The sequence below is a fragment of the Rattus rattus genome, chromosome 13 (assembly GCF_011064425.1).
Source record: "Rattus rattus isolate New Zealand chromosome 13, Rrattus_CSIRO_v1, whole genome shotgun sequence".
NCBI lineage: Eukaryota > Metazoa > Chordata > Mammalia > Rodentia > Muridae > Rattus > Rattus rattus.
Window position 1 is genome coordinate 24152400 of NC_046166.1, and position 26256 is coordinate 24178655.

Consider the following 26256-nt stretch of genomic DNA (forward strand, 5'->3'; position numbering starts at 1 on the left):
AGCTCTGGAAAACAAGCAAACAAGCAGAAAACAGCTTAGAGGCCTCTCCCTCATCCAACATGCCCATACACATATAAATGCATGCCAGACTCTTTAGGAGAAAACTTCAACCACAGGAAATAATGCCCTCTCTCAGAGCTTAACTGTGGCAGGAACTTACTGATGTAAAACCCCGTTTCCAGCAGATTGTCATGTAACACTTCCTTGATAAAGAACCACGTTACCCCGGGGTTCTTAAACTATACCCTGGATTCCAGAAAAGTCAACAAGTTAAATTATTCACAACATAGAAAACATTCTCAAGTTTTCCAGACCTTTATAAGCCGCTCGGAGGCCCACCCCCGCCTCTGGGACACACGCCACATTCTACACAGGTAGAACTGGATTCAGGTTCCCAGCGCACACTGTGAACGTGACTCCTGCAAGGCTGAGGTTGCGTGGTAGCCATGCAGCCAGGCGGTCTGCAGTCACTGTGGCTCAGGCAGTGGCTAATGCCCCTGAGCCTCTCACGTCCTGGCTGGCTGAGTCGCCAGCTCCAACAACCGCTTACTCAGCAGGGCGTTGTGTCGCTTCAGGTACACGATTATGTCCCCTTGCTTTTCAACAATTTCTTCTAGGCTTGAAACAGTCCTGCGGAATTCGAGACATAAGTGGGTTACACGAAAGCACCAGCACTCTTTGGTCTCATTCCAATTCTCAGTGGCCTTCACTAAGGCACGCTTTGCCCAGTGCTTTCTCTCAGGTTTAATTCCCCAGGGATATCCCAACACCAGTCTTTCATGAATGAACTTAGTGACTTCTGCTCTGGAAATCAACCTGCTTAGTACACGTTGCCTTTATTTATTTATTTATCTATTTATTTTTTGTTTTGTTTTGTTTTTTGGACCTCAGAAAAGGCATTTAAGTTCTTACAATTTAAAGTCAACACATGAACTGGGAGATGTTGGTGCCTTTAATCCCAGCACTTGGGAGGCAGAAGCAGGCGGATCTCTGGGAGTTCAGAGTCAACCAACTTCCAGAACAGCCAGGGCTAATTAGTGAGACCCTGTCTCAATGGCCAACCCATTCCTGCAAAAAAAGCCCCATCCTAATGTGTAGGGCATGAATGTGACAACTAATCTTGGTTGTCAACTTGACTACATCTGGGATTCTCTCAAACTCAAGCAGGTGGGCACACCCATGAGGGAGTTTCCTTAGTTGGATTATGGAGGTGGAAGACCCACTCTCTAAATCTAGGCTACACTTCCTGGTGGCAGCCCCATAAAGGACACGATGGAGGAACTTCTGCTTCTCGCCTGCTTCTCACTGGCATTCCGTCTATCCTGCCCTTGAGCCATTCCTTCCTGGTACTAGAACTGACTTCTTCAGGATTCCAAAATGGACTGAAAATTGGCAACTCTCTAGGATGTCTCTGGGAGTCCAGAACCATGTTGGGACTGCTTAGACCCAGTCAGACACTAGTCTTATGGACTAAACAACAACCAGATCCTTGGCCTTTGTGCCCAGAGACAGCCATTGTTGGCTATCAAAAACATACATACATACATACATACATACATACATACATACATACAATGGTCTTGTTCTAAGTAGCTCTGACTGTCTTGGAACTCATACCCTGGACTACACAGAAACACGGCAAGAGATAGGTGGATCTCTGTGAGTTGGAGGCTAGCCTGGTCTACATAGTGAGTTCAGTACTCACAAAGCTAAAGAAGAGGGTCAGGTGTTTGAGTCTATCCTGGGCTACATAGCAACACAGCCAGATCCCAGGACTCAGTAGGCTAAGGGAAGATGCCAAGAGTCTCCCCTGGGCTATATAGGCACACAGCAAGCAGGAGTCTAGTCTCAACCCAGGGGAGACGTGATCCTGAACCCATACAAACACAGAAAGAGCAGGGGTTTCGCTCTGCTCTTCCCCCTCCATCGTCACATCACGCATGTCCGTTCTCTCAATCTGGGGAATATTACAATTTCAGGCTAAATCTGCATTCAGAATATACATATCACTATACAAATTAATTTTTCACAGCTAAGCTAAGGTAAAGTCTACCGTTATACTTCATATATAAACTTCTATTTTCCTGAGTAATACTTGCTCATTTAAAAATTTACATGGATTTTGTTCTTGAATGATTAAGAATTTTTTGATTCTTTGTGAGTTTCATGCCATGCTCCCCAGTCTTGCAACCTCTCCCCCCAAAAAAACCAAACAACCCTCACAAAAACAACAACAGAAACCCATCTCGTTGTGAATGTAGTGTGTCACATCTCATGTAGTGTGACACACACCAGCTGTAGTGTGTTACAGTGTGTCACACAGTGTAAGTTTTTATCCAAACATCTTAACTGGCAAATGTTCACTACAGTGAGTCATGGGTCTGGTCCGAGGCCACTAGCTTCTGCTACACTGTCAATACTGGATCCTTAACAGGACTCCTCCTGGATATCCTGTTGTCCTGTCATGGAGATCCTGCAGCTTTGGACCTGCAGGACAGGCCCCTTCAGGAATTCCAGATGCTGTGGTGGTTTGAATGGGTATAGTCCCCATAAACTCCTATGTTTGAATGCTTGGCCTATAGGGAGGGGCACTATTAGGAGGTGAGGCCTTGTTACAGGAGGTGTGGCCTTGTTGGAGGAAGTGTGTCACTGTGGGGGTGGGCTTTAAGATCCCCTATGCTCAAGTTATACCTAGTGTGGAACAGTCTAGAACTCAGCTCTTTCTGAAGCTCCATGTCTGCCTGCATGCCGCCATACTTCTCGCCATGGTAATGGACTAAACCTTTGAACTGTAAGTCAGCCCCAATTAAACGTTTCCCTTTATAAGAGCGGCCACAGTCACAGTACCTATTTACGGCAATAAAACCTAACTAAGAAAAGATAGGGTAAGTGATTGTGTGGGCCTGGTGGTAGCTGGGCTGGCCAGCTCTATTATAAACAATCTACTTTTCCAGTAATGAAGGCTCGTTAAAAACTTATGCTAGAGCTGGGAGTCCTGGGGCATACCTCTGATCCTAACTGGTAGAGACAGGAGGATCTTTGTGAGTTCAAGGCCAGCCAAGACTACGTAGTAAGACCTTGTTTCAAAACAACCAAAAATACTATGAATGGTTTACAGGAAGAAAAATGCTTACTTCTCTGAAATAAAATTCTTTCTGCTGGCCTCAAAATTGGGGTCCTCCCACCTTAGCCTCTGTGTGTGTATGTGCGTGTACATATGTGTGTGAATGTGCATGTGTGTGTGCATGCATGTGCATATGCATGTGTGTCAGATGCTAGGGACGGACCCTGAAACTCATACATATAGCCTCTGACTACATCCTTAGCTTTTATAAAAACAAGAAAATTACTTATGTCAAGATTTTGCTAAGTTGCCTCAGCTAGGGACCCACCTCACCTCTGCCTCTCAAGTAGCTAGGATCACAGGGGCGTACCATCAGGTAAGTGAAGGAGGAAAAGTTAATCTCGACGTTTACTGCCAATTCAATTCTTACCTGAAGCCAGTTTCTGAGGCAATATTGCTGGGGTAAGCATAACATTTTTCTTCTTCAAGTACATCAGGCTGTGGCTTGGCTTTGTTGAATCTCCTAATCTTCACTGAAATAATAAAATCATCTTCAGTCATTACCTATTTCTGCAGAACTGGCTATATTCATTTGTCCACATTACACTAACTTGTTACTCTTTTGCATAGATAATATATATGAGATTGCATAATGAGTGAACAACTTGAATATGCATACTTTTCAATGTACACATTTCAAAGTCTTCTAAGAAAGGACTAGTCACAGGGACTGTCAAGATTATCATTAGTAACAAAATAACAATGACGAAACAATAGGTGACCATCACAACATATGAGGCTCAGCTTGACTCTCCTAGACAGATGACCCACTCCCCTGACCACATCATGAAGTGGGTACTTTGTTTTTTCTTGAGACAGGGTCTCACTCTGTAGACCAGGCTGGCCTGAAATTCAAGAGACTCGCATGGGTTTCCCTTCCAAGTATTGGTTGGGATTAAATGTGTGTGCCATTGCCCTGGTCTTTGTTTTTAATTTAGATGCCAAATTTATATGCAGGGTCTAAGGTGCTGACTCAGCTATAATCCCAACACGTGGGCAGCAAAAGCAGGGAATTGGTTGTGAATTCAGGGCCATTCTGGTTGCTATAACAGCAGCTCTCAACCTGGGGGTCTTTGCTTCTTCAGGTGTCAAATGTCTCTTTCACCGAGATCGATTAGATCTCCTACATATCATAGATTTACATTACAATTAATAACAGTAGCAATGAGAAGAACTTTATGGTTGGGGTCACTACAACATGAGGAACTGTGTTAAAGGTCACAGCATTGGGAAGGTTGAGAAGCACTGCCTTGTGGGAAGCAAAGATGTTGTTTTGTTTTCTAAGAAAGCTTGGCTTCCGTTGGCTGAAAATTCTGTCTTATTTAAAGGATTTAACATTCTATGCATGTGTGTCCCTGTGCTTTCTGGAGGCCAGAGGCACCAAGCCCCTGGAGTGAAGCTCCTGTCCATTGTGAGCTGCCTGACATGTTCAAGGTTCCCAAAAATCTATGAACAGTACTGGTGTAGAAATTGACTCACTGGTAATGGCTTTCTCTTGCTGTTGGTCTGAAAGCAGAGTGGCCGGAAGTGGTCATAGTCAGTGACAGGGATGCTAAAGGAGTCCTCAGCTAAGGGGGAGGCGCTCCCTAAAATAGCAGGCTATGCTTCTCTTCTGACTACAGAAGAGAGACAGGCAGAGCACAGGACAGCGGCTTCCATTCTTACCTGTATAGAGGACCAGGCAGCTCAGGGAACAGATCAGCTCCAGGGCCAGAACAGCCAGAATGAGCTCAAGGTACAGCTTGTTGGGCTCAGGGAAAGAGTACTGCACACAGAGGAGGAGGAGGAGAGCTGTGTTGCCTAAGGAAAGGAGGGAAACAGAAATGGGACACAGCTCTTCATTTAACCTTCATTTGGCCTGCTTTCCATAAGTTGTCATCTGTCTGTCTGTCTGTCGCCATCCATCCATCCACCCACCTCCAATTTCATTAAGCCCTTGTAGTAATTTCCTACATGAAAGAACTGGGTTGTTATATACAGCAAACCCATAAGATCAACAAGAGTTTATGCTAATAGGGGTAGGCTCTACACGGCCTAAACATGAGTCCAGTCACCAGAGAGACCAGCAATCAGTGGAATTTCTGCTCCATTGGCCAGACTTGGGGAAGCTCAAGAGGTTGGAAATTAAAATTCATTAAAAAAATATCTGGAAAGCTGGCTATATAGGTTGACTGGTAGAATTTTGTCCAGCATGAATGACAGCCTAGGTTCAATCCCCAGAGCCACATGGAATCAAAGACAGGAACTGTAAACCCTGAATTCAAAAGGTAGAGAGAGGCAGGAGGATGAAGCCTAGATAACAAGTTTGAGGCCATTCTGGGCTACATGAGACCTCATCTCCAAAACACAAGGAGTTAAAAGTTATCCCAGTGGTAAGACGTTTGCCGGGAAGTTCAATGCCCTGGGTTTAGCCTCTAGCACTACCAACAAGAGCAGAAAAACCAAAGAATCTGACCTTGTTTTAAAACTAAGGAATGATTTCTTGGCTTTATAGAATTATATCATTACTAAACTGACTTCTTTTGGTTCTTCTGAACATGTGAAAAAATATTATTATTGAGATAGGGCTCCAACATAATGTAGACTGGCCTTGAATTCACTGACCATCCTCCTGCCTCAGCATCCTGAAGGCTCAGGTTTCATCATACCTAACTTAAAGTCAGATATGAAAATGGTAAAGACCAAATAATACCTTGGTGAATTTGAAAGCTATTATTTACAGGCTTTCAAAAACAAACAAACAAAGAAACAAACAAAGAAACTATTATTTCCAGATCATTCCTTGAGAGTTTTCTTTACTCTCATATGGTCACATACGGTAGGTAAAATGGTTATGTTTCTGTTTTTATTCTAATGTTATGGGGACATCTTCTGGTCACACAGCGGCTATACATCAGTTAGAACCTGCGATCATCCATGTAGAGTCTGGGAGTAATAACCACTACGCTGTGCTCTCTGTCTGCTGAGTGTATTGCTTTAGCTGCCGCTCAGACCTCTGTTGTGTGGAAGAGCTTGTGGGTTACCCTTTGGTCATGTGCTAACAGAATATAGAAGAAAACTCAATTCTGTCTAACTTACAAGCCTTTTTTTTCTAAGAAGGTCAAAATTTAACATTGTGCCAAAACTCCCTAGTTCAGTTCAATTTCATTCAATTAAACCTCTGAAAACCGTACATCAATTGAGAGAGGGAGGCTAGACCCTGTGTGTGGTACTAATCTTGCCCTGACTCAGGACCCGTGCAGCTCCTGTTGACGGTAGGACTGTATGTGTAGGCACCAGCAATTCAACCATGGCCCTTGGGAAAGACAGCCAAGTATTCCATCACAAGCGTATCTTGAGTCCCGTTTATGCCGAGTTTTGTGACAGGGATCTTTCTAATAATCATGATGGTTTCAATGGCCCCATAGACTCACAGGGAGTGGCACTATTTCTTGAGTACAGCCTTCTTGGAAGAACTGTGTCACTGGGGGAGGGCTTTGAGGTTTTGGATGCTCAAGCCAGTCCTAGTGTCTCTCTTCCTGCTGTGTGCGGATCCAGACGTAGACCTCTTGTCTCCTTCTCCAGCACCATGTCTGCCTGTGTACTGCTCTGCTTCCTGCCATGATGACAGTGGACTAACCCTCTGACCTGTAAGCCAGTCCCAGTCAAATCTTTCTAAGAGTTTCTGTGGTCATGTCTCCTCACAGCAATCGAAACCCCAACTAAGACACTAATGAAGAAGGTAGAAAAGTTCAATTATGAGATACTGATTTATTGGTTTATGTAGTGACTTGCTTAAAGAACTGTTTGTACTGCCCGTTTGCCAAGTATGACTTTCACTTGCTACCCGGAACAATGACCTGTTTTGGTCTGAACACACTGACCTGGAGAAACAATGGGCTGCTGCCTTTAAAAACCTGCTACCACTCATGTACACCTCCATAAAGTCACCTGTGGTTTTAGAGTATTAAACAGGAGTGCAGCCAGGTAGCGGTGGTGGTGATCACACACCTTTAAACCCAGTACTCTGGAGGCAGAAGCAGGTGGATCTCTGAGCTCAAGTCCAGCCTGGTCTACAGAGTAAGTTCCTGACAGCCAGGGCTACACAGAGAAACCCTGTTCCAAAAACCAAACAAAACCAAACCAAAACAACAAAAAACATGAGAGCAAACTGGACCCAGGACCAAGGCTTTCCCAGAGCTATCTCAACGTTGGTCCCTTGCTAACATCTTCTCCCCACTGTCACTGGTGTCTGAGTGCTTATTCCCGAAGCACGGGGATAATTTTTACCACGATACTGAGTTACCCAGAATAACAGTCTGCAGCTCCAGCAGGCCTGACTCAGCCTTCCAGGTAGCTAGACTTACCAGGCACAGCTTAAAACACAGTGGTTTACGTTTTCTGTTTTGAATAACACAGCTTATTTTCCTGTTTCCTAACAACTTACTATCATTTCCTATAGCAAAAGATTTCATTTTAAAAATCCTTTTTAGGGGAGGGTGAGTTTTGGGTTTTGTTGTTGTTTTGTTTGAGTGTTGGTTTATTTGTTGAGATAAGGTCCTAGGTCCACCATGGCTTCAAACTTGCTTCATAGCCGAGGCTGGCTTTGAACTCCAGGGCCTCCTGACAACACCTTGGGGAGGTTTTCTAATCCTTTCTAATCTAACCTTTTCTCAGACTGCCAAAGAGCAGCAGCACCCTTCCTCCTTGAGCAAATGAGAGAGCTGATAGCATAAAGACAGAAAGTTCTACATTTAGAAAGGGGACATACTAGTATCACTTCCATAGCAAATACAAATTTCAAATGAAAATTAAGGCTGTATGCCCAGGATGGTGACACACACCTATAATCCTAGCACTGACTTGGGAGGCAGAGACAGAAGGATTGTCACGAGGTGGAGGCCAGCCTGATGGAAAAGAGTCCTAGGAGTGGCCAGCCTATAAGACACAGTGAGATCCTATTTCAAAACAACCATGGAGACTAATGTAAGAGGAGCTTCAAGAGGTGGTGGGACATAGCCCAGTGGCAAAGTGCTTCCTTAGCATGCCCCTCCTTCTTCCCACCAAAAGAGAAATTCAGAATAGGGGCTATAAACATCTCACTCTCAAAAAGAGAATATATTTGCTTATAAACTCAATAAAATCAAGTTCCATGTGTCCTTTTTGGGGTCATTTTTGGCACTCAAGCCACAGAGCAGTTGAGAGACACGGTATTTACCAGAAGAGTGGATGGTGAGGGCCAGTGCCTTGAGATGCCTCGTGGACCGGTAGATCTGGGAATAGCCTCGGCTCCGGACTTTCCTGTGGTGATACTGGATATAGCGTTCAAAGAGCAAATGCAGAATCCACAGGATAACTTTCCCAAGGATTATGGCCGTCTGAACCTTCAGTGGGCTGGTGTAGTTCTCTGGGCACTTGTCTTCATTGGGATCAGGGTACAAACACAGCACACCCGTTAGAAATGCTAACGTGACAAACACGACCTGGTGGAGAGAGAAGCACAGGGTTCACGGTAAATGTGAAGGTTTCAGTCAGGGACCGTGAGGCGGCTCTGCGGGGAGAGGCACTGGTCACCAGGACAGACAGACAACCTGAGTTTGACTCTAGGATCGACACAGCAGAACAAGAGAACTGACTCCTGCAAGTTGTCCCGACGCCTCTGTGTGCTGTGGCACAGACACCTCCACGCACACAGGTGCAACTACGCACTCACACACCCACGTGACACAAATCCTAACAAATACAGGCACTGGCATCTCCTAAAAGTCCCTCTGCCTTCCGAGATCCCATGCTGCTTTTTAAAGATGCATTTATCTTTATGTGCACTGGGGTTCCGCCTGCACGCGTGTCTGTGGAGGGTGCCAGATCCCCTGGAACTGGAGTCACAGAGTTGTGAGCTGCCACGTGGTGCTGAGAACTGAACCTGGGTCCTCTAGGAGCACAGCCAGTGCTCTTAACCTCTGAGCTGTCTGTCCACCCCATGCTATTCTGTTCTTACAAATGATTTGATTTTATTTTAACCAAAAGCATTATAAAAATTTGTAGAAGCTGAGCAGAGAGGCACATCCCGGTAATCCTAACCCTCGGGAGGATGGAAATTCAGATTAGCCTGGGCTACGTGGGCAGATTGCAATCACAGGTGAAAAAGAACATGTAGGAAATCACAGACAACAGCACAAATAAGAGAGTAAAACCACCCTAGATCCCAATTAATGTGGAGGTTTTGTCTTTCTCATTCGTGAGTGTGCGTGTGCATGAGTGTGCGTGCGCGTGAGTGTGCGTGTGCGTGAGTGTGTGTGTGTGCGTGTGTGTGTGTGAGTGTGCGTGCGTGTGTGTGTGTATGTGTGAGTGTGTGTGTGTGTGCGCGTGTGCGCGTGTGCGTGCGCGTGTGACTTTACGGGTTCAGTCCCCTGTCCCCATGTCACGTGGCTCACTGACCCAGCCCCAGGGGCCCCGTACTCTCTTCTAGCCTCCAGGACACCTGCCATCCTCCTCACCACATAATTAGAAATACATATATTTTTAATTTTTTTTAAGATTTATTTATTTATTATATATGAGTACCCTGTCGCTGTCTTCAGACACACCAGAAGAGGGCATCAGATCCCACTACAGATGGTCGTGAGCCACCATGTGGTTGCTGGGATTTGAACTCGGGGCCTCTGGAAGAGCAGCCAGTGCTCTTAACCGCTGAGCCATCTCGCCAGCCCCATATTTTTTAAAAGAACTAATGAAAGCACGGTTTAAAAGTTTACTTCCCGGAGCCTGGGGAGACGGCTCTGTGGTTAAGCACATGTGCTCCTGTAGAGGACCTGAGTTCAGTTCCCAGCACCCTTGCTGTTAGGCACTACCCCTAACACCAGCTGCAGTGGGCTCTGACATCTCTTACCTCTGAGGACACCAAAACACACATAATAAGAAGGAAGGAAGGAGAACAAGTATCTAAAGAGATCGGCAAGAATGTAAACAGGGCCAGGGTACAGGGAAAGACTCTTATTTATGGCTGACCAGGCTGAGAATCACTTTTAGGAAAGGTTTGGAGATATCTTGACTCGAGTAATTTGGAAATACCTTGATTCAGCAACCTTCCTTTAAGGACTTTACCCCTCAAACACAATTCAATAGCCAGCACGTGGAAAGCAGAAACAGACGGGTCTCTGAGTTCTAGGCCAGCCTGGTCTCTATCATGAGTTCAAGGTCAGGAAGGCTACAGAGTGAGAGCGTGTCTTTAAAGGGGGGGTTAAAAAGCACTCCATGCGCATGTCCAAGTAGCTGAAGGGATTGTCAGCCACTGGCCCATAGCTGGTCACTACTGATGAACAGAGGCCCGTAACACAGAAAAGGGGTGAACTGAGGAGCAGTGCTCAAATGCAGCATGCAGACAAGTCAGCAAGATGCAGGGCACGCTAGAAGTGTACTCTCCAACCACACTAGTCCTCTGGAGCCAGCCTTAGGCATAGCCCACCTTCTAGTGGAGAGGGATGAATGGGGGCTTAGAACAGGAGGAAGAGTATTAAGACTAAATAAAGATGAAATTAATTAATTAGTATGGATTTGTATATATGCTGATCTCTGCATGAATTTAGCAAAAGGCTAAGGTCTCACTATGCAGCCCAACTGACTTCTAACTTTTGATCTTCCTGCCTCTGCCTGCTAATGCTTGTTTTTTTGAGCTAGGGTCTCACTGTATAGCCTTAACTGGCCTAAACTTGACTTGTAGCTCAGGCTGGCCTTGAACTCACAGAGACTGCCTGCTTCTGCCTTCCGAGTGCTGGAATTAAAGGCTTGCGCCACCATGCCTGGCTTTATTTATGTCTTTATTGTGCTTGTGAGTGTGCACTTTTCAACAGCATGAATGTGGATGCCGGACAACATATCCAGAGTGGGCCCTCTCCTACTTCATGTGGCGGCAGTCTTCATGGACCAGCTAGCCTGGAATTCAGGAGCCGAAACAGTAGTCCTCGGGATACCAGGTAATTTGTGATTTCTTAGTATGTTAAGCAACACTGCCATTCACAATGCTGACATGTGTGCAAACATCTCTATAATACATCTTTCTTTTGATATGTAAGTATAAGCACAAAAATTTGTACAAAAATATATACATTTAAAAAACCTGATAGATACAGCCCAAATGTCCCCGAAGAGCTATGTATTGTATATGTGTGCCCATGTGTACGTAGTTGGGAGTCAGAGGGCAACGCGGGTGCTGTTCCTTGGAGACATCCTTGTTGTTTTGCTTTGGAGATGGGGGTCTCTCATTAGGATCTGGGGGGCTCACCTCTATTAGGTTAGGCTGTGTAGAGAGTCCCTGGGATCCTCCTAGCTCCACCTCCCCATGGCCAGGAGTGTCCCCATCCGTCCCCAGGTTTGTACTGGTTGTTGGAGGTAGAACCCAGGTCCTCAAGCATCTCGTGACTGGACTCTCTTCGCCTCCACGCTGGTGTGCTTTAAGAACACGAGCTCTGCAGTGAACTTACGTGTATAAGCAACAGAAGATTCGCTATGGTGACCGTGGGAAGAGGATGGAATCTGGGTCTAAAGTGAGCGTGCAGGGAGTGGTGTGGGAGAGGCTGGGTGTCCAGAAGCGGGTCATCATCTGTACTTTGTAGGATATCCAAGGAACCCTGTGAGGGAAAAACACACAAGTTACAGGCAAGCATTCTGCATCCCGTTTCTAAGACGCATCAATAAAGCATTTAAAAAGAAGAATGAGCATTTTTGGCCGTTTGAGATATTCTACGGTGAAGGCTGTCGTAGAAACGTCACGTAGCACACTCTGGCCTTCCACTTGTGACAGTCCTCCTGTCCTAGCCTTCAGAGTGCTGTGACCCCAGGCATGCGTCACCACACTGGAGCTGTTGAAACTATGCTGTATGATTTCTGTGTCTGTGTGTGGCACACAACTGTGATGCCAGTTCTAAGACTAAGACAGCGTCGTCCAGAATCCGAAGTTAGTGTGGGCAACAGAGCTCCTTCCAGGCCAGCCTAGAATACAACCCTTTCTCTAAAAAACAAGACGAGCTGGGGATACAGCTGGAAAGCAGCATGCTCCCCTGGCTTATGTAACACCCTAGGTTTGCTCCCCAACATGGCAAATCCCACAACTGGAAAGGGCTGGGTATGGCTCAGTGGTAGGCAGCGGCAGCTTCCCTGACACACGTGAGGTCCTGACTTGGATCTCTACCCCCACACACAAGACAAAACACTGCACATATCAGAGGCCGAACAGACCCGCCTAAAGCCAACTTTGAGATTTCCCCTTTAGGAAATGATGCAATATGACTTGGTGAAACTTTAATTTTATTTAGTTTTGTCTGTTTGTTTTTTGAGACGGGGTTTCTCTGTGTAGCCCTGGTTGTCCTGATACTAGCTGTGTAGATCCATCTGACCTCGGACTCACAGCGATTCTCCTGTCTCTGTCTCCCACCCAAGTGCTGGGATTAAAGGTGTTCACCATCACTGGGTGGCTGGACAAACTTCTATTAAAACAGAATCCTTCGCAGAGGTCTATCTGCCTCGTGAGTGTAGGGACTAACAGTGTGTTCCTCCTGGCCTGAGACAGGGTTTATACTCGCTGTACCTCATGATGATTTTGAACTCACTGTGTAGGCAAGACTGGCTCCCAACACATGCCATGGAAGAACTGAAAGAGAGAGAGAGAGAGAGAGAGAGAGAGAGAGAGAGAGAGAGAGAGAGAGAGAGAGAGAGAGAAAAGAAACTGGTCTTGCTATACAGATATACAGACGGCCTTTAACTCAGAAATCTCCCCCTGCTTCTCCATCATAAGTCCTGGAATTAAAAGGTGTGTGCTGCCAACATAGAAGTAGTTTTGTTTCATTTCATTTTCTTTCTTTCTCTTTTTGTTTATAAGACAAAGTCTCTCTACATAGCCCCAGCTGTTCTGGAACTCACTATGTAGACCAGGCTGTCCTGGAACTCACAGATCCACATGCCTCTACTTCTGAAGTGCTAGAATTAAAAGTGTGCTATGCGCCATCATGCCCAACTATTTCATTCATTTCTGTAACTCCAGAACAAAGTCATACATGACGTTAATTTAAGCAATCCATTTTTTTTATTGTCATAAAGTCTCCCCATTTTGCTCAGGCTGGCCTCAAACCCCTGAGCCACAGCAATCCTCTCATCCCCAAACTTCAAGTGCTGAGATTACAGCATGATGTCCTGCTTCAACCTATTTCATCAAACCTTTGAAAGGCACAGCTGGAGCAGAGCCATGGTGATCCAGCACCCACCTCTGATCCAGCACTCAGGTGCTGGGGAGGGAAAGTCGTTCTGTTCTGGAGTATGGCGGCTGATAGACAGACAGCACATGCTCCAGTAGACGGCCGCAGACCCATGCGCATGCAGGCAACACTAATTAAAGCTCAGTGGGTTATGGGAAAAGAAGAGCAGCACTGAGGGGGAAGAGTGGAATTAGAGGAGCATGGGGGCAGATGTGCTCAGTTTATATACCGCACACACAGATAGCTCAGGCTGGCCTCACATTCACTATGCGGCTGAGCTAGCTTTGAACTCCTGACCCTCCTACCTCTAACCACTGGGACTGTAGGCATGCACTCCCACACTAGGCCTCAAATGCGATCATTAACCTGTCTGGTGCCCTACAGTACTTTGAAAAGAGACCTCACTAAGAGTGTCTAGTAGAGGGGATGTAGCTCACTGGTCAGGGGCTCACCTTGCATGTGGGAGGGGCTGGGGCCTGTCCCCAGCACCACCTATCTCTCCCAAAGGTGACTAAGACAAGCGATTTAAATAGAAATATTCTAAGTACCAGGAGCAACATTACCCAGTGGAACCATCAGGGAGACACCAGTGTAAGTCTCCACAAAACCATCCAGCTGTTGGTCACTAAAGCAGCGCACCAATGTCGAGTCCTGGGTGGTACCCTAAAAATCCCAGCCACATTTAAAGGTGCCGTTTCTGCAGTCACGTTGCTCCTCGTTCTCTGCTGCAGACAAGTAAAGTATATCTCAGTCTCAGAGCTTTACTAGACACTGCTATGTGCAGGAGCAGTGCCAACTGCCTAGAATCTCAGCACCCGGGAGGCAGAGGCTGCAGAACCCATGTCTATTGAAGGCTAGCCTGGGCTACATAGTGAGTTCCAGGCTAGCATAGGCAAGATATTCAAGATCCTGTCTCAAAAAGAATAAAGTATGGGAGGCAGTTTGGTTCCTAGCACTGACATGGTGGCTTGCAACCATCTGTAACTCTAGATCCTGAGTTCCAGGGGTCAGGCATGTACATACGCATACAAGCGCGCATCCAAACACTCATATAGCTAAAGTAAATCTAACACACACACACATACACACACACCATACACACACACATACACACACACCATACATACACACACATACATACATACACATACACACACACATACACACATACACACACACATACATACATACACATACACACACACATACACACACACACATACACACACATACATACACACATACACATACACACTCACAATTTATTTTTTAAAGACTAAGAAGTAAGATGGATGATAACAGCTCAGAGTCAGAGCTCTTACCTAGCACGTGTGAAGCCCTGGGTTCAACACTCAGTACTAGATTTCAATATGGGACTCTAAGGTGTCACCCAGACTTGGATGCTGCTGCTGCTTGACTTTCAGACTGAACACCTCATGCTGCTATTGTGCCGTTCATACTCAATACAAAGAAGCTCCCATTCTGTCTGCCACAATCTATGGTGTGATTTTGCTTGTGTTTGGGGTGGGGGCAGGAAATCTCTCTAGAGACGTGTGGCTGACCAGGAGCTTGCTGACTTCAACTCAACTTGTGGCGAGCCTCTTGCCTTTGCATCGTCACCAGGCTGGCTTACAATTCTAATTCCCATCAGGGCTCCTTCCTGGACACCCAAGACCTGGAGCAGGTCACTGCTGTCCCCGACGTAGTATGTGTGTCTCCTTGTCATGCGAGGCAATAAGGACTTCCCTAGTTTTTGTTTTTTCCTTTTGTCCAAGGCCTATTTGTCCATCCTTCCTGGTAGAGAACATTAGACTAATTCCTCGTCTGTCACAGGGACTCACTCGGCAGACACTGGTGCAGGAATCTGGATATGGTCCACATCTATCTTTACAGGTCTCCACGGCTCACGCAGCAGCACAAAGGCTCATGGGAAGAAATTAGGCCACAGGGAGGGGGGTCAACTGTGACCAGAGGTCGTTAGAGCTGTGGCTTTTGGGATAGGGAGTTCCCAAGTTAAACCAAGACAAAATTCAAGTCCCCTTGTTTCCAGGCTATGGGGAAGTTACGTCCACCTCTCTATTTGTTTCCTCTTTCTTTTTTAAGATTTATTTTTTATTTTATGTGTACGTATTGTACATACACCACATGCATGGAGGTACTCAATGAGGCGAAAAGAGGGCATCAGGACCCCTAGAGAAAGTTGTGACGCCGGGGGTGGGAGGGTTGGGGGAGTCGGTGTTGGAAATTGAACCTGAGTCCTCTGTAAAACTAACGAGCAATCTCTCCAGCTTCAATTTCTTCCTGTCTGAAAAAGACACTAATAAAAATTTAGGGGGGCTGGAGAGATGGCTCAGTGGTTAAGAGCACTGACTGCTCTTCTAGAGGTCCTGAGTTCAAATCCCAGCAACCACATGGTGGCTCGCAACCATCTGTAATGAGATCTGATGCCCTCTTCTGGTGTGTCTGAAGACAGCTACAGTGTACTTATGGGGTTGGGGATTTAGCTCAGTGGGGTTGGGGATTTAGCTCAGTGGTAGAGCGCTTGCCTAGGAAGCGCAAGGCCCTGGGTTCGGTCCCCAGCTCCGAAAAAAAAAAAAAAAAAAAAATTTAGGAAGATTTAAACAAATTACTACACAAAAAAACCTGCTTAGTACAGCACTTGGCTGACTGAGTGATCTGTTATTCTCTTCTCTTTTAATTTTTTTTTGTTTTTCAAGACAGTATTTTTCTGTGTAGCCCTAACTGTCCTGAAATTCACTCTGTAGACCAGGCTGGTCTCAAACTCAAGAGATCTGCCTGCCTCTGCCTCTAGGAGAAACCTGACTTGAGCCATTTTACACACACACACACACACACACACACACACACACACACACACACACACACACACAAAAACCCTGCTGGTCTTGAACTCACTACAAAGACTGAACTTGCTGTGAATTCACACAGACCCACATCTTTCTTCCTTCCAAGTGCTGGGATTAAAGAAGGAGGCCACTAAGTCTGACCTCTATATTGACCTCTCCCCTCGACTCAAAATGTGGCCCATGCTAGTCTTGAGCCCAAGATCTTCCTACCTTCTTTTCCTGGGATGTGTTTATTTATTCTACTAATCGGTTATTTTCTGCCCCTGGGGGCTGAACCTTAGAGCAGTGCTCTGTCACTGGGACACATGCCAGCCTCTATGAACTCTCGTTACTCTCCTGTTCTTTACGTGATCTCTGATTTCTGACACCCTTCCTACTCTGTCTCCGAGTTCTCTTGGTCTTCTGCTAGAACCTTTCAGTATCCTGACCTGAGGAGTCTTCCTCGATGCTCTCAAGAGGTCTACAATAACCCTCAGGTTTATCCTCACAAAAGCTGTGAGTACTTCCCCATTACCCTCAGGTCAGAACCCGAATGCTTCACCAGGCTCGCTGCGCTCTGGAAGAACTCTACACTACACTTCCAGCCTGAGCCTTCATTTCTCTTCTTCATGTCCCGAGCTCTCAGGAAACCCCTTCCATCTCTACACCACTCCTACCTGTCTCACCACCTTCTCCTTGCTTAATTCATTTCTCAACTTGTCATAGGACAAGTTGTAGCTCTAAAGTTTTCTTCTTTTTTCTTTTCTTTTCTTTCTTTCTTTCTTTCTTTTTTTTTTTTTTTTTTTTTTTTTTTGGCGGTTTTTCAAGACAAGGTGTCTCTGTGTCATCCTGGCTATCGTAGACCCTCACTAGGTAGACCAGGCTGGTCTCAAACTCAGAGATCCACTTGCCTGTTTCCTGAGTGCTGAGATTAAAGTGGGAGCCACCACTGCCTGGCTTGAATCATTTTCAATCAACTTATCGATCAACTTTTCTATTTTCTTACAAGTCTCTCCCCACCACAAACCTAGGACCACATGAGTGATACACAAATGCTCTAACACTGAGCTATACCCCCAGAACCCCAAATTACTCCTTCATTTCCTTTATTTTGGCCGACAGCTCCCTAAGACCAAGGGTGACCTTAAGTTTAAGATTCCTTCCCCTTACTTCCTCAGTGCTGGGATTACAAATGTGCTACCATGCCTGCTTTCTGTGGTGCTAAGGATTGACTGAGCTCAGGGATGTGTGCATGCTAAGCAAGCAAGAACTCTACCATGCTCGCCCAACCCATTCCCACGACTTATGACTGAGTTACTACCAAAGAATTCAGCTATTGTTTTGGTCCCTACACTACCTCTTCATTTTCTTCCCCCAGTAACTCCTTCCTTTGGGGACCTTGTCTATGGTGTATTAAGTCTTACTAGGATCCAGGTATAGTGGCACGCAGAGTTTATAATCCCAGCATGTGGGAGACTGCAGGAGGATTACCGTGAGCCACAGGCTAGCCTGAGTCACCTAGTGTGAGCCTGTAAAAAACCAAAATTCATGTGGGATATCTTTAAATATTTCCCCTCTGCCTCTCCTGGTCTGAGGGTTGTCATACAACAAAAGATGGTTTGTAGACAGATCTCAGGTAAGGTCACAGCACCATATTCATGTCAGAGTACATACTTCGAAGGTGTGTCTATGTTTTCAATTGTTAAGTCTGTACCAGCAGAGAGCTAAATGCTAGGATTCTGGTCTTCCCATTTCTATATCCCATTACTGGGTTTCTATTTTTGTAAATATTTGCTCTTCCTGCTCTGATCTAGAATTGTATCTAGTTGGCTGTTATAAAGAGCTGACAGCCAGTAGTTAGGCAGGAGGTGGAGGGTGACTTTTCCAGGAGAGAAAGGGATTCTGGGAGAAGAAATCAGAGCTGAGGGTTTCAGACAGCAGACAAGGTAATAAACAGAGGCGCCTGAGCTGAGCAGAGGTAGAGCTGGCCACATAGCAGGACACAGTGCCAGGATTAGGTTAGAGTAGCTAGAAGACTGCCCTCAATGAAAGGCCTAAGCTTTAAAATATTAAAAACTCAGTGTCATTATATTGCTGGCGGGTGCGAGCTAGGCCTGCAATACACTCACCCCAGTGAGGACTCTAAAATGCCTCCTATTACTTAAGACCCTTTGAGCTGCCTTTGTTTGGGTCCTTCAGAGGCCTGGGTGTTCATTCATCCAAAGCTGCAACAAGTCCTTGTCTTTATAAACGAGCCATTCATTCACTAACTCGCTTAAGCACCTGGGCTTGCAACATAGTCCATGTACAGCTCACTAAATGTGCACTTTGTTATCTACAAAATACCAAAGGCAGGCAACCTCCTTAGGTCCATAGGTTCAGCTACTTCATTGTTGGTGAAATAACCATCCCCGATTGTTTGCCGAAAGAAATATCCAGGACTGTATTTCTGAAAGATCCAAGAACTCCAGGGCAGGTTAGCACCGAGAAACACTGCTTGAGTTTTTTCTAAACCACTCATTTTCCTCTTATTTATTCCTTCCAGAAATTGTCAGTCCATGAAATCTCACTCTTAAATTTCAAAAGCAATGCGCTATGCTTTAGATTAGTTCCATTGTTAGAAACATATTTCATGGAGAAAATTCAACTAGCTAGGTGGCAAGGTACTCCCACCATCGAGGCATTAAAATGGGCTGTCAGGGAACAGTTAGGCAAACTTAAGGCCAGGTTAGACTATATAATGAGTACCAGGCCAGCTAGGGCTACCTAGCACGTCTATAATAAGTAAATAAATGACTGCAGGACCCAAACACACAAGAATCTAAGCTCTTACAGTTCTGGAACTTTTTTTTTTTTAAATGTAAGACCATGATAATGTTTTTATTAGTTATTAGCTCAGGTCATTGTGCTAACGTAATGTCAGCCTTGCATTTCTCAAGGGCAGGACTTTTATTATGCCAATAGACAAAATAGTTTGTTCTGGAAACAAATGCAAATTTCCTCTCAAAGTGTCACCCCCCCCCACCTGATTTCAAATTAATCAGTGTCTTAATGAGTTCATAAACTCAAGATTTTTCCAATTGTATTATCATTCTATACTGGCTACACCGCGAAGTAGGCCACCGGGAACTTTTTTTTTTTTAAAGCAAGCAGGCATGTATCTTAGATTCAAACATCTTTCTGTTCCTATCATGCCTACATTCAAAACACATGATACACTTATGCTCCAATCTGCGTTTCCGGGAGATGAGAGCTACAGGTCCGCCCGAGGGAGGCTATTAGCCCAAGCACCAGTGTCACACCAGGAACCCGGTGCTCTCCAGTCGCAGCAGGAGGGCCCACATAAGCCGGGTCACCCCGGGCGTAAAAGTCTGCCTGTCAGTCTTTCCCAGGAAGGACGGATCAGGGTAGCGAGCATCACGTGAAGCTCTCATTTCCGGAACCAAAGACGCGCACTGCACGTGAGCCGCCGACTGAAGGGTCCCCCGCGCCAGCCCTGCCGTGTCCCTCCGATCACACAGGAAGACGCTCCCAGAGTCCGCGGTCCCCGCCCGTCGCGTCACCCCGCACCCCGCACCCCGCGTCCCCGATGGTGGAGCCGCTGCGACTCTGAGTAGCTCCCAGCCCGCTGTCTCCGCCCCCTGAGCTCAGCACAGGAAGCGGGATGGCGGCGACGGGGCTCGGCGCCTCACTCACGTCCTCCAGCCTACCGCCCGCCGCCATGACCCGCCGTCGCGGGCCGATGCCCCGCCAGCCTGACCTCTCCACCAGCGCCCGGGCGCCGAGGGCCCGGGACAGTCGCACCTACTTGGACCTGCGCGCCCCGCCCCGGACACACCCACCCTGCGCCCGCCCCGCCCCTAAGGCCACGCCTCTCGACTTAGATCAGCCGATCAGAAGCCAGGGGTGTGGCCCTCCCTTCAGACTCCTGCTTTGGGTGTCGGTCTAGCCCAGGCGGTTGTTTCGGGAGATTCATCCGTTTCTCAGAGATTTGGCAATTAAAAAAATGAATTTCTAGAGCAACCATTTAAACCATGTTTCGTCAACTACTTCTCTTTAAACATTAACTTATTTCTGTTGCGTAGTTTTTGTTTGCAGCGATAGCTCTGTGTTTGGAAAAAGACGCAGTAAAAATTGTAATTCCACCTGTAGAGGGACTGAACTAGAATAGATTCTAATTTCTATAACAAATTTACAGTTGTCTCCACAGGAAATTCCTGTACCTTTTGTTGTTCTTATTGTTTTTGTTGTTGTTGTTGTTGTTTTTAGGTATTCTGTTTCTGTTTTTTCTTTCCCCATCTCTTTTTCTGTCCTTTGATTATTTTTGGTTTCGGTTTTGCTTTTTGAGACAGGGTTTCTCTACATAGCTCTGCTGTTCTGGAACTCACTATGTAGACCAAGATGGCCTTGAACCCTCAGAGATTCACCTGTCTTTGTCTCCCCTAGTGGAGTGCTCAAATTAAAGGCTTGTGTCACCACTATGTGAATCCCGGGCTTGGTAGCAAAAGCCATTGGTTAGTCCTTATTTTTTTTTTTTAAATTAAAACAAGGTCTCAAGTAGCTCACGCTGACCTAGAAATTGATGTGCGTTGAAACTGACGTTCAATTCCTGATCCCCTTGCCTTTGCACAGTGAAATCTGGCATTGTTAGTACACACCACCCACCTGACAAGTTGTTTTGTACATACAAAGTATTTTAAAATTGTTTTTATTTTATGTGTTTCAGTGTTTTATTTGCATGGGGGGCTGTGCACTGTGTGCATGCCTGTCGCCGGGGGAGGCCATACGAGCTGTTGGATCCTCTGACGCTAGAGTTCGACAGTTGTTCTGGGAATCCAACCCAGGTCCTTTGGAAGAATGGTTAGTGTATCTAAGCAGCACTGGGGCATCTCTGCAGCCCAAGTTTTACACACACACACACACACACACACACACACACACACACACACACACACACGCTGAATCACACTGGGGAACTGGGGGTGGTAGCACACACCTGTAGTCTCAGGACTTAGAAGAGGCAGAAGGATCAAGAGTTCAAGGCCAGGCTTTGCTCTATAGTAGATTAGAGGCCTGGGTCACAGGAGACTACCTCATGAAGAAGTAAAGAGGGAAGTGAGGAAGAGTCCGTAATGTCTGTGGGTGAGGAGGAATTGGGAAGCAAAGGTGTCATCAACACGGAGCACACTGGGCCCCGAGGACAGTGGCTAGACTTGTCCGTTGGAAAGAATGCCTGTCCTCCTGTCCTGGAACAGCTAGCTGAATCATATTGGTTCCTTCCTCTCCCTAAAACCAGCTTCTCTACAGGCCCTGGAAAGGAATAGCCCTGAAATCCTCAAAGGACATTTCCTTATGTGCTGCACAGTTTTAACTGGACTTTGCTCTTTTAAATAAGCGTTTACTGGCGCCTGTTAATTATATGTAATGACAGGTTTCACGGTGGCATTTTCACACGTGTTTATAAGGAATTTGGCTTATATAGCACCCATTGCCTTCTCGTGTTCCCTCCCACTGACTCCCTCTCCTTTCCCAGCTAGTCTCCTTTCTGATTTCACGGCACCAGTGTGGAATGTGTGTGTGCGTGCTCCAGCATGTGCATGTTTGTGTGTGATGTACTGAGTTTAAGGTTTCGTACTCACAGGATCATGTGTCACTTACCAATCACCTCCATTCCTAAAGAATCTCTCTCTCTCTCTCTCTCTCTCTCTCTCTCTCTCTCTCTCTCTCTCTCTCTCTCCTTGATTTAATTCTTTATTGAGTAAGAATACAGAAAGTCAGGCCGTTGAGTGGCTTAGCAGGTAAAGGTGCTTGCTTTGAAAGCCTGACCTGATGACTTGAGTTCAATCCTCAAGACCCATGAAAAGTATCAGGAAAGGGCTGGAGAGATGGCTCAGTGGTTAAGAGCACTGACTGCTCTTCCAGAGGTCCTGAGTTCAATTCCCAGCAACCACCTGGTGGCTCACAACCATCTGTAATGGGATCTGATGCCCTTTTCTGGTGTCTGAAGGTAGTATCTGTCTGCTCACATGTGTAAATAAATAAATCTTTTTTTTTTTTAAGTAGCAGGAAAGAACCAAGTCCGCAATGTCATCCCCTGACCTCCATCTATGTACACCAAACCACGGACACCCTGCCCCTCCAATAATAATAAATAAAAATATCTAAACATATTTTAAAAATAAGGAAGGTTGAGTTCAGATCCAGTTTAGCTGAGTTGGACTTTTTTTCTTTTGTGTTTTGAGGCAGAGTCTTATGTCGCCTAGCCTGGCCTCCAATTCATTCTGTAGCTACAGATGACCTTGAACTCCTGATCTTGTCTGGCAAAGCCTTCACACAGCCCAGCTGTGAACTCACAGTCAATAGGAGTTGGGTTCAAAGGAAAATGACGGCATGGGTAGGAGATTCTACTAGAAGACGGGGTGGGGGAGCACGGGATGCAAAAGAATAGGTTAGCAAGGTATGAGAAGGATAAAATGAGAGTTGTGGTAAGGAGCAGAACAAACAGGGTTCGTGTGCAGTCGCTGAGAAGACATAGGTCAGGAAGGCTGGGGCATCAGACTGGGCAACCACCCTCATTCTCTGAGTATTTCCCATCCGTCTGTCCTTCCTTTCTTCCTCCTTCCTCCCTTCTTGACATCTTTCCCTTTCTTTGTCTTGTCATCTCTTTTTATGTTTTTCTTCCTCTTCAGCACAGACACTTATGGATTCAGGCTGTCCTTGACCTTGCTGTATAGTAGACAGGATGACCTTGAACTCCTGATGTTCTTGTTTCTATTGCCCAAGCACTGGGATTACAGCGAGAGCCACTACACCAGCTTATCACATAGCTCATTATTATCTATATTTATTATTACTACTGTGTGTGTGCACTCACGGACATGTGAACACGTGCGTCCGTGTATGCACACTACGCCATGTGTGCAGGGCATGGTTGGTCATCTCTTGTATGGCATGCACTTTTATTGGCTTAGCCATAGTGCCAGCCATGTCTTACAGTTTTAACAAATCATATCCTGAGCACGTTTTCTTCTCAGTCTGCCCTCCTTCCAGGGCAAACCAGGGCCGAGCAGAGAGCCTCAGAATCACCAAACTCAACTTAAATTTGACTTCCAGCACTTTCCTTGTCTGTAAAGTGGATAGACCGACATCTATAAAGGGAGAACGAGGGCTGACGGTATAGATAAGTGGTAGAAGCTTGCCTCTTGGGGTAGAGGAAGCGTGGCTTCAATCTCCAGCACTGAAAAAGAAATCTTTTCTTTGCATGAGATTGCCACACTCGAGGAACTCACGAAACTCTAGCTTCCTTCCGGGCCCCTCCCCCTCCCCGTCTCTCCACTTCTCCTTATTATAAATGGCTGCGCGGAGGGGCCAGGTGCACATAGTGTTCTTCGGGGGCATCCAGCGCTGCACTGAGTGCAATTACGTATTTAATAAATGCCTTTTGATTAATCTCAGCATCGTCCTAAGCAAGCGAAAATCACTCTGCTCAATCTCCCTGATTAGATGTTTTTCCCCTGGAAGAAGTTCAGGCGGCACCGGTGCTAACCCCAGTACCGGTGAATTTTAGCAAACCACGAGGCTTCTGTTCATCTCTCCTCAGAGATGGGATGATCACCCTCAAACCTGCCTCCCAGCCCCACCTCTGGGCAATCGCCTCTCTGGAATACGAGACCCTGCCTTTTGGTCACCGTATCATATACTTTTCTTGATTTGGAGACAGACTATCAGGAAGACTTAAGGAAGGAGGGTTTGTTTCGGCTTACAGCTCATGCACATAGTCCGTCCTGACAGGATACCCAAACAGCAGGCGCTCCAGGCAATCACTCATCTCAGCAGACAGGAAGTACAGGTGGGGGTGTAGGGTGAAGCTGGTGCTCACAGGGGCTGAGGGATGAAGCTGGGGCTCCACTCTCAGATGATGGGGATGAAGCTAGCACTCACCTTCACAGGGGATGGAGCTGGGGCTCAGCTCACAGGGGATGGAGCTGGGGCTCAGTCCAGGATCCCAGCCCGTGGAATGGTGCTGCCCATATTTAGGGTAAGTCTTCTTATTTCATTCTAATCTAAAAGCTCCCTCTACGCCTCCCCACAGGTTTGTTTCCATGGTGACGCTAAAGCCCATCAAGTTGACACTCAAAATTAATCACCACAATCATAGAGTTATGTAACCTAGAGCAAAGAGGCTGAGAACCTGAGGGCTCCTGGGCAAACCTACTGAGTGCCTTGTGGTTTACCACGCCATCACCTCACGGCAGACTGTCCTGCACAAGAAGCTCTCAGAAGTAACCTTCGTTTTCCCTTTGTTCGCCTGCCATTGCTCTTCTGCAAGAAATCAGTCACGGCCAAACGTTTGTTGATTCTGTATAACTTCCTGAAGGTCTGGGGAGGAGTGTGGGGTCTTCACCTGCTTCTGTTTTGCTGGCGATGCCCCCTTCTCTCCTCCATATATCTCTAATTGGCTAAAAACCCAAAGGAACGGTCCTCCTTTTTTTCTGTGTAGGTGTGAATTGACTGAGCAATTTCTTGATGCCTTAGCCCTTCCCCAAATAGTTTATCAAAATATTATTTGTTGTTTTACTTTTGTTTTGGGTCTCATGTAGCCCAGGTTGGACTCCAACTAAGTATGAGGCCAAGGACAACATTGAACTTCTGATCTCCTGCCTCCACCTCGCCAGTAAGTACTGGGAGTGTAGGTGTGTGTCACTAATCCCCTCAGGCCTTCCCCAACATTTCTTCCCTACAAGGGAAGAACTCTTTTCTTATTATAAGTTAAATTGTACATAATAACGTTTCAGTGCGACATTATCATGCAGGAAAGTACTGTGCTAGATCATACCCCCCAACTCCTTCTGTTCCCTTACTGTCCCCCCAACTGGTCCCCCTTTCACATTCATAGATGTGTGATGGGAGGTGTGGGGTGGAGATGTCACCAGAGTATCACCATGTGGAGATTAGAGGACAACCTCTAGAATCAGTTCTTCCCGTCCACTATTTGGGTCCCTACACCACACCAGTAGCTGCCTCCTAGATTCAAGCAATGGAGTCAAGGCAGGTCGTGGTTTACATCCTATGTTTTTGGCCACTGTGAATGATGTAGAAGCTTCCAGGCGACGGGCAAAGCACGCAGATGTTTAGTGGCGCAGTTCCTATGCCTCCCACTGAGCGGCGCTGTTCCCCTGTTAGTCAGACAGAGATAACTCTGCTGCATGCTATCAAATTCTCAGTTGCTGGCTAAGCCCTTAAGGCGATGGTCCTGTTTCCTTTCGGGGGTCTATTTGAAGAGGCTTTCAAAGTGACTTCTAAGGAAGCGTAGACTTTGAAAAGAACTTAGTGTCGCACTTGATGATAGGACGTTGATAGATCCAAATGTCTAAAGACAGAATTCAATTAATTTTTCATCTTTTTGCTGGCTTGGAACTCACTATGCAGAACAAGCTGGCCTCCTTTGGATGATTCTTCTGCCAAGTGCTGGAATTGCAGTCTCGCTACCATACCAAAAGATGGAATTTTAAAATGTAAGAGTTTCATGGGACAGAGTATTACACGCTTAAAAGCTCAGGCACTCGAGAAGCTGAGGCAGGAGGATCATTTGAGCCTAAAAGCTAGAGTCCAGTCTGGGTAATATAGTGAACTGGGCATTCACAGCCCATGGGTAAGGAGGAGACTTCAACTACCGGTGCCAATCTCACCATCATTAGGACACCAAGGCCAGACTTTTGAGTTCTGCATTAGCAGTCACAGTATGTCTTACTGTGAGGGGACAGAAGCAAGAAGCCAAGGGGAACCACCAAAATTAAAGAATATTTCAAACCTGTGGTTTTGAAGTATGACAGTCTAGATGACTTTACTTTTCCTTTAACAAGACCAGGAAAAAAATTGATATTCATGACATATACACTAATATCAAGCACTGCTATTGCAGTCATGAATATTACATTCATTCTGCAGAAAAGAAAACCAAGACTTAGATAAGGTAGAGGCTTTGGCCACTCAGAGCTCCAGCAAAATGTAAGCTCACACGTGAACAAACTTCTAGGCTTTTCACCACCTATGACAAGGT

At 46.1% G+C, this 26256-nt stretch overlaps 1 protein-coding gene across 1 annotated transcript; it reads right to left on the bottom strand.

Moving 5' to 3' along the window:
* Positions 1 to 299: 299 nt before the first annotated feature.
* Positions 300 to 20025, bottom strand: Tmem192 (transmembrane protein 192). The gene is made up of 6 exons (XM_032919163.1): positions 19893 to 20025; positions 11584 to 11730; positions 8322 to 8586; positions 4790 to 4924; positions 3495 to 3597; positions 300 to 630 (listed from the first exon to the last, which is right to left on the bottom strand). Exons 1-6 carry the CDS (start codon positions 19917 to 19919, stop codon positions 507 to 509), a joined length of 801 nt encoding a protein of 266 aa, XP_032775054.1. The 5' UTR covers positions 19920 to 20025; the 3' UTR covers positions 300 to 506.
* Positions 20026 to 26256: the final 6231 nt, after the last annotated feature.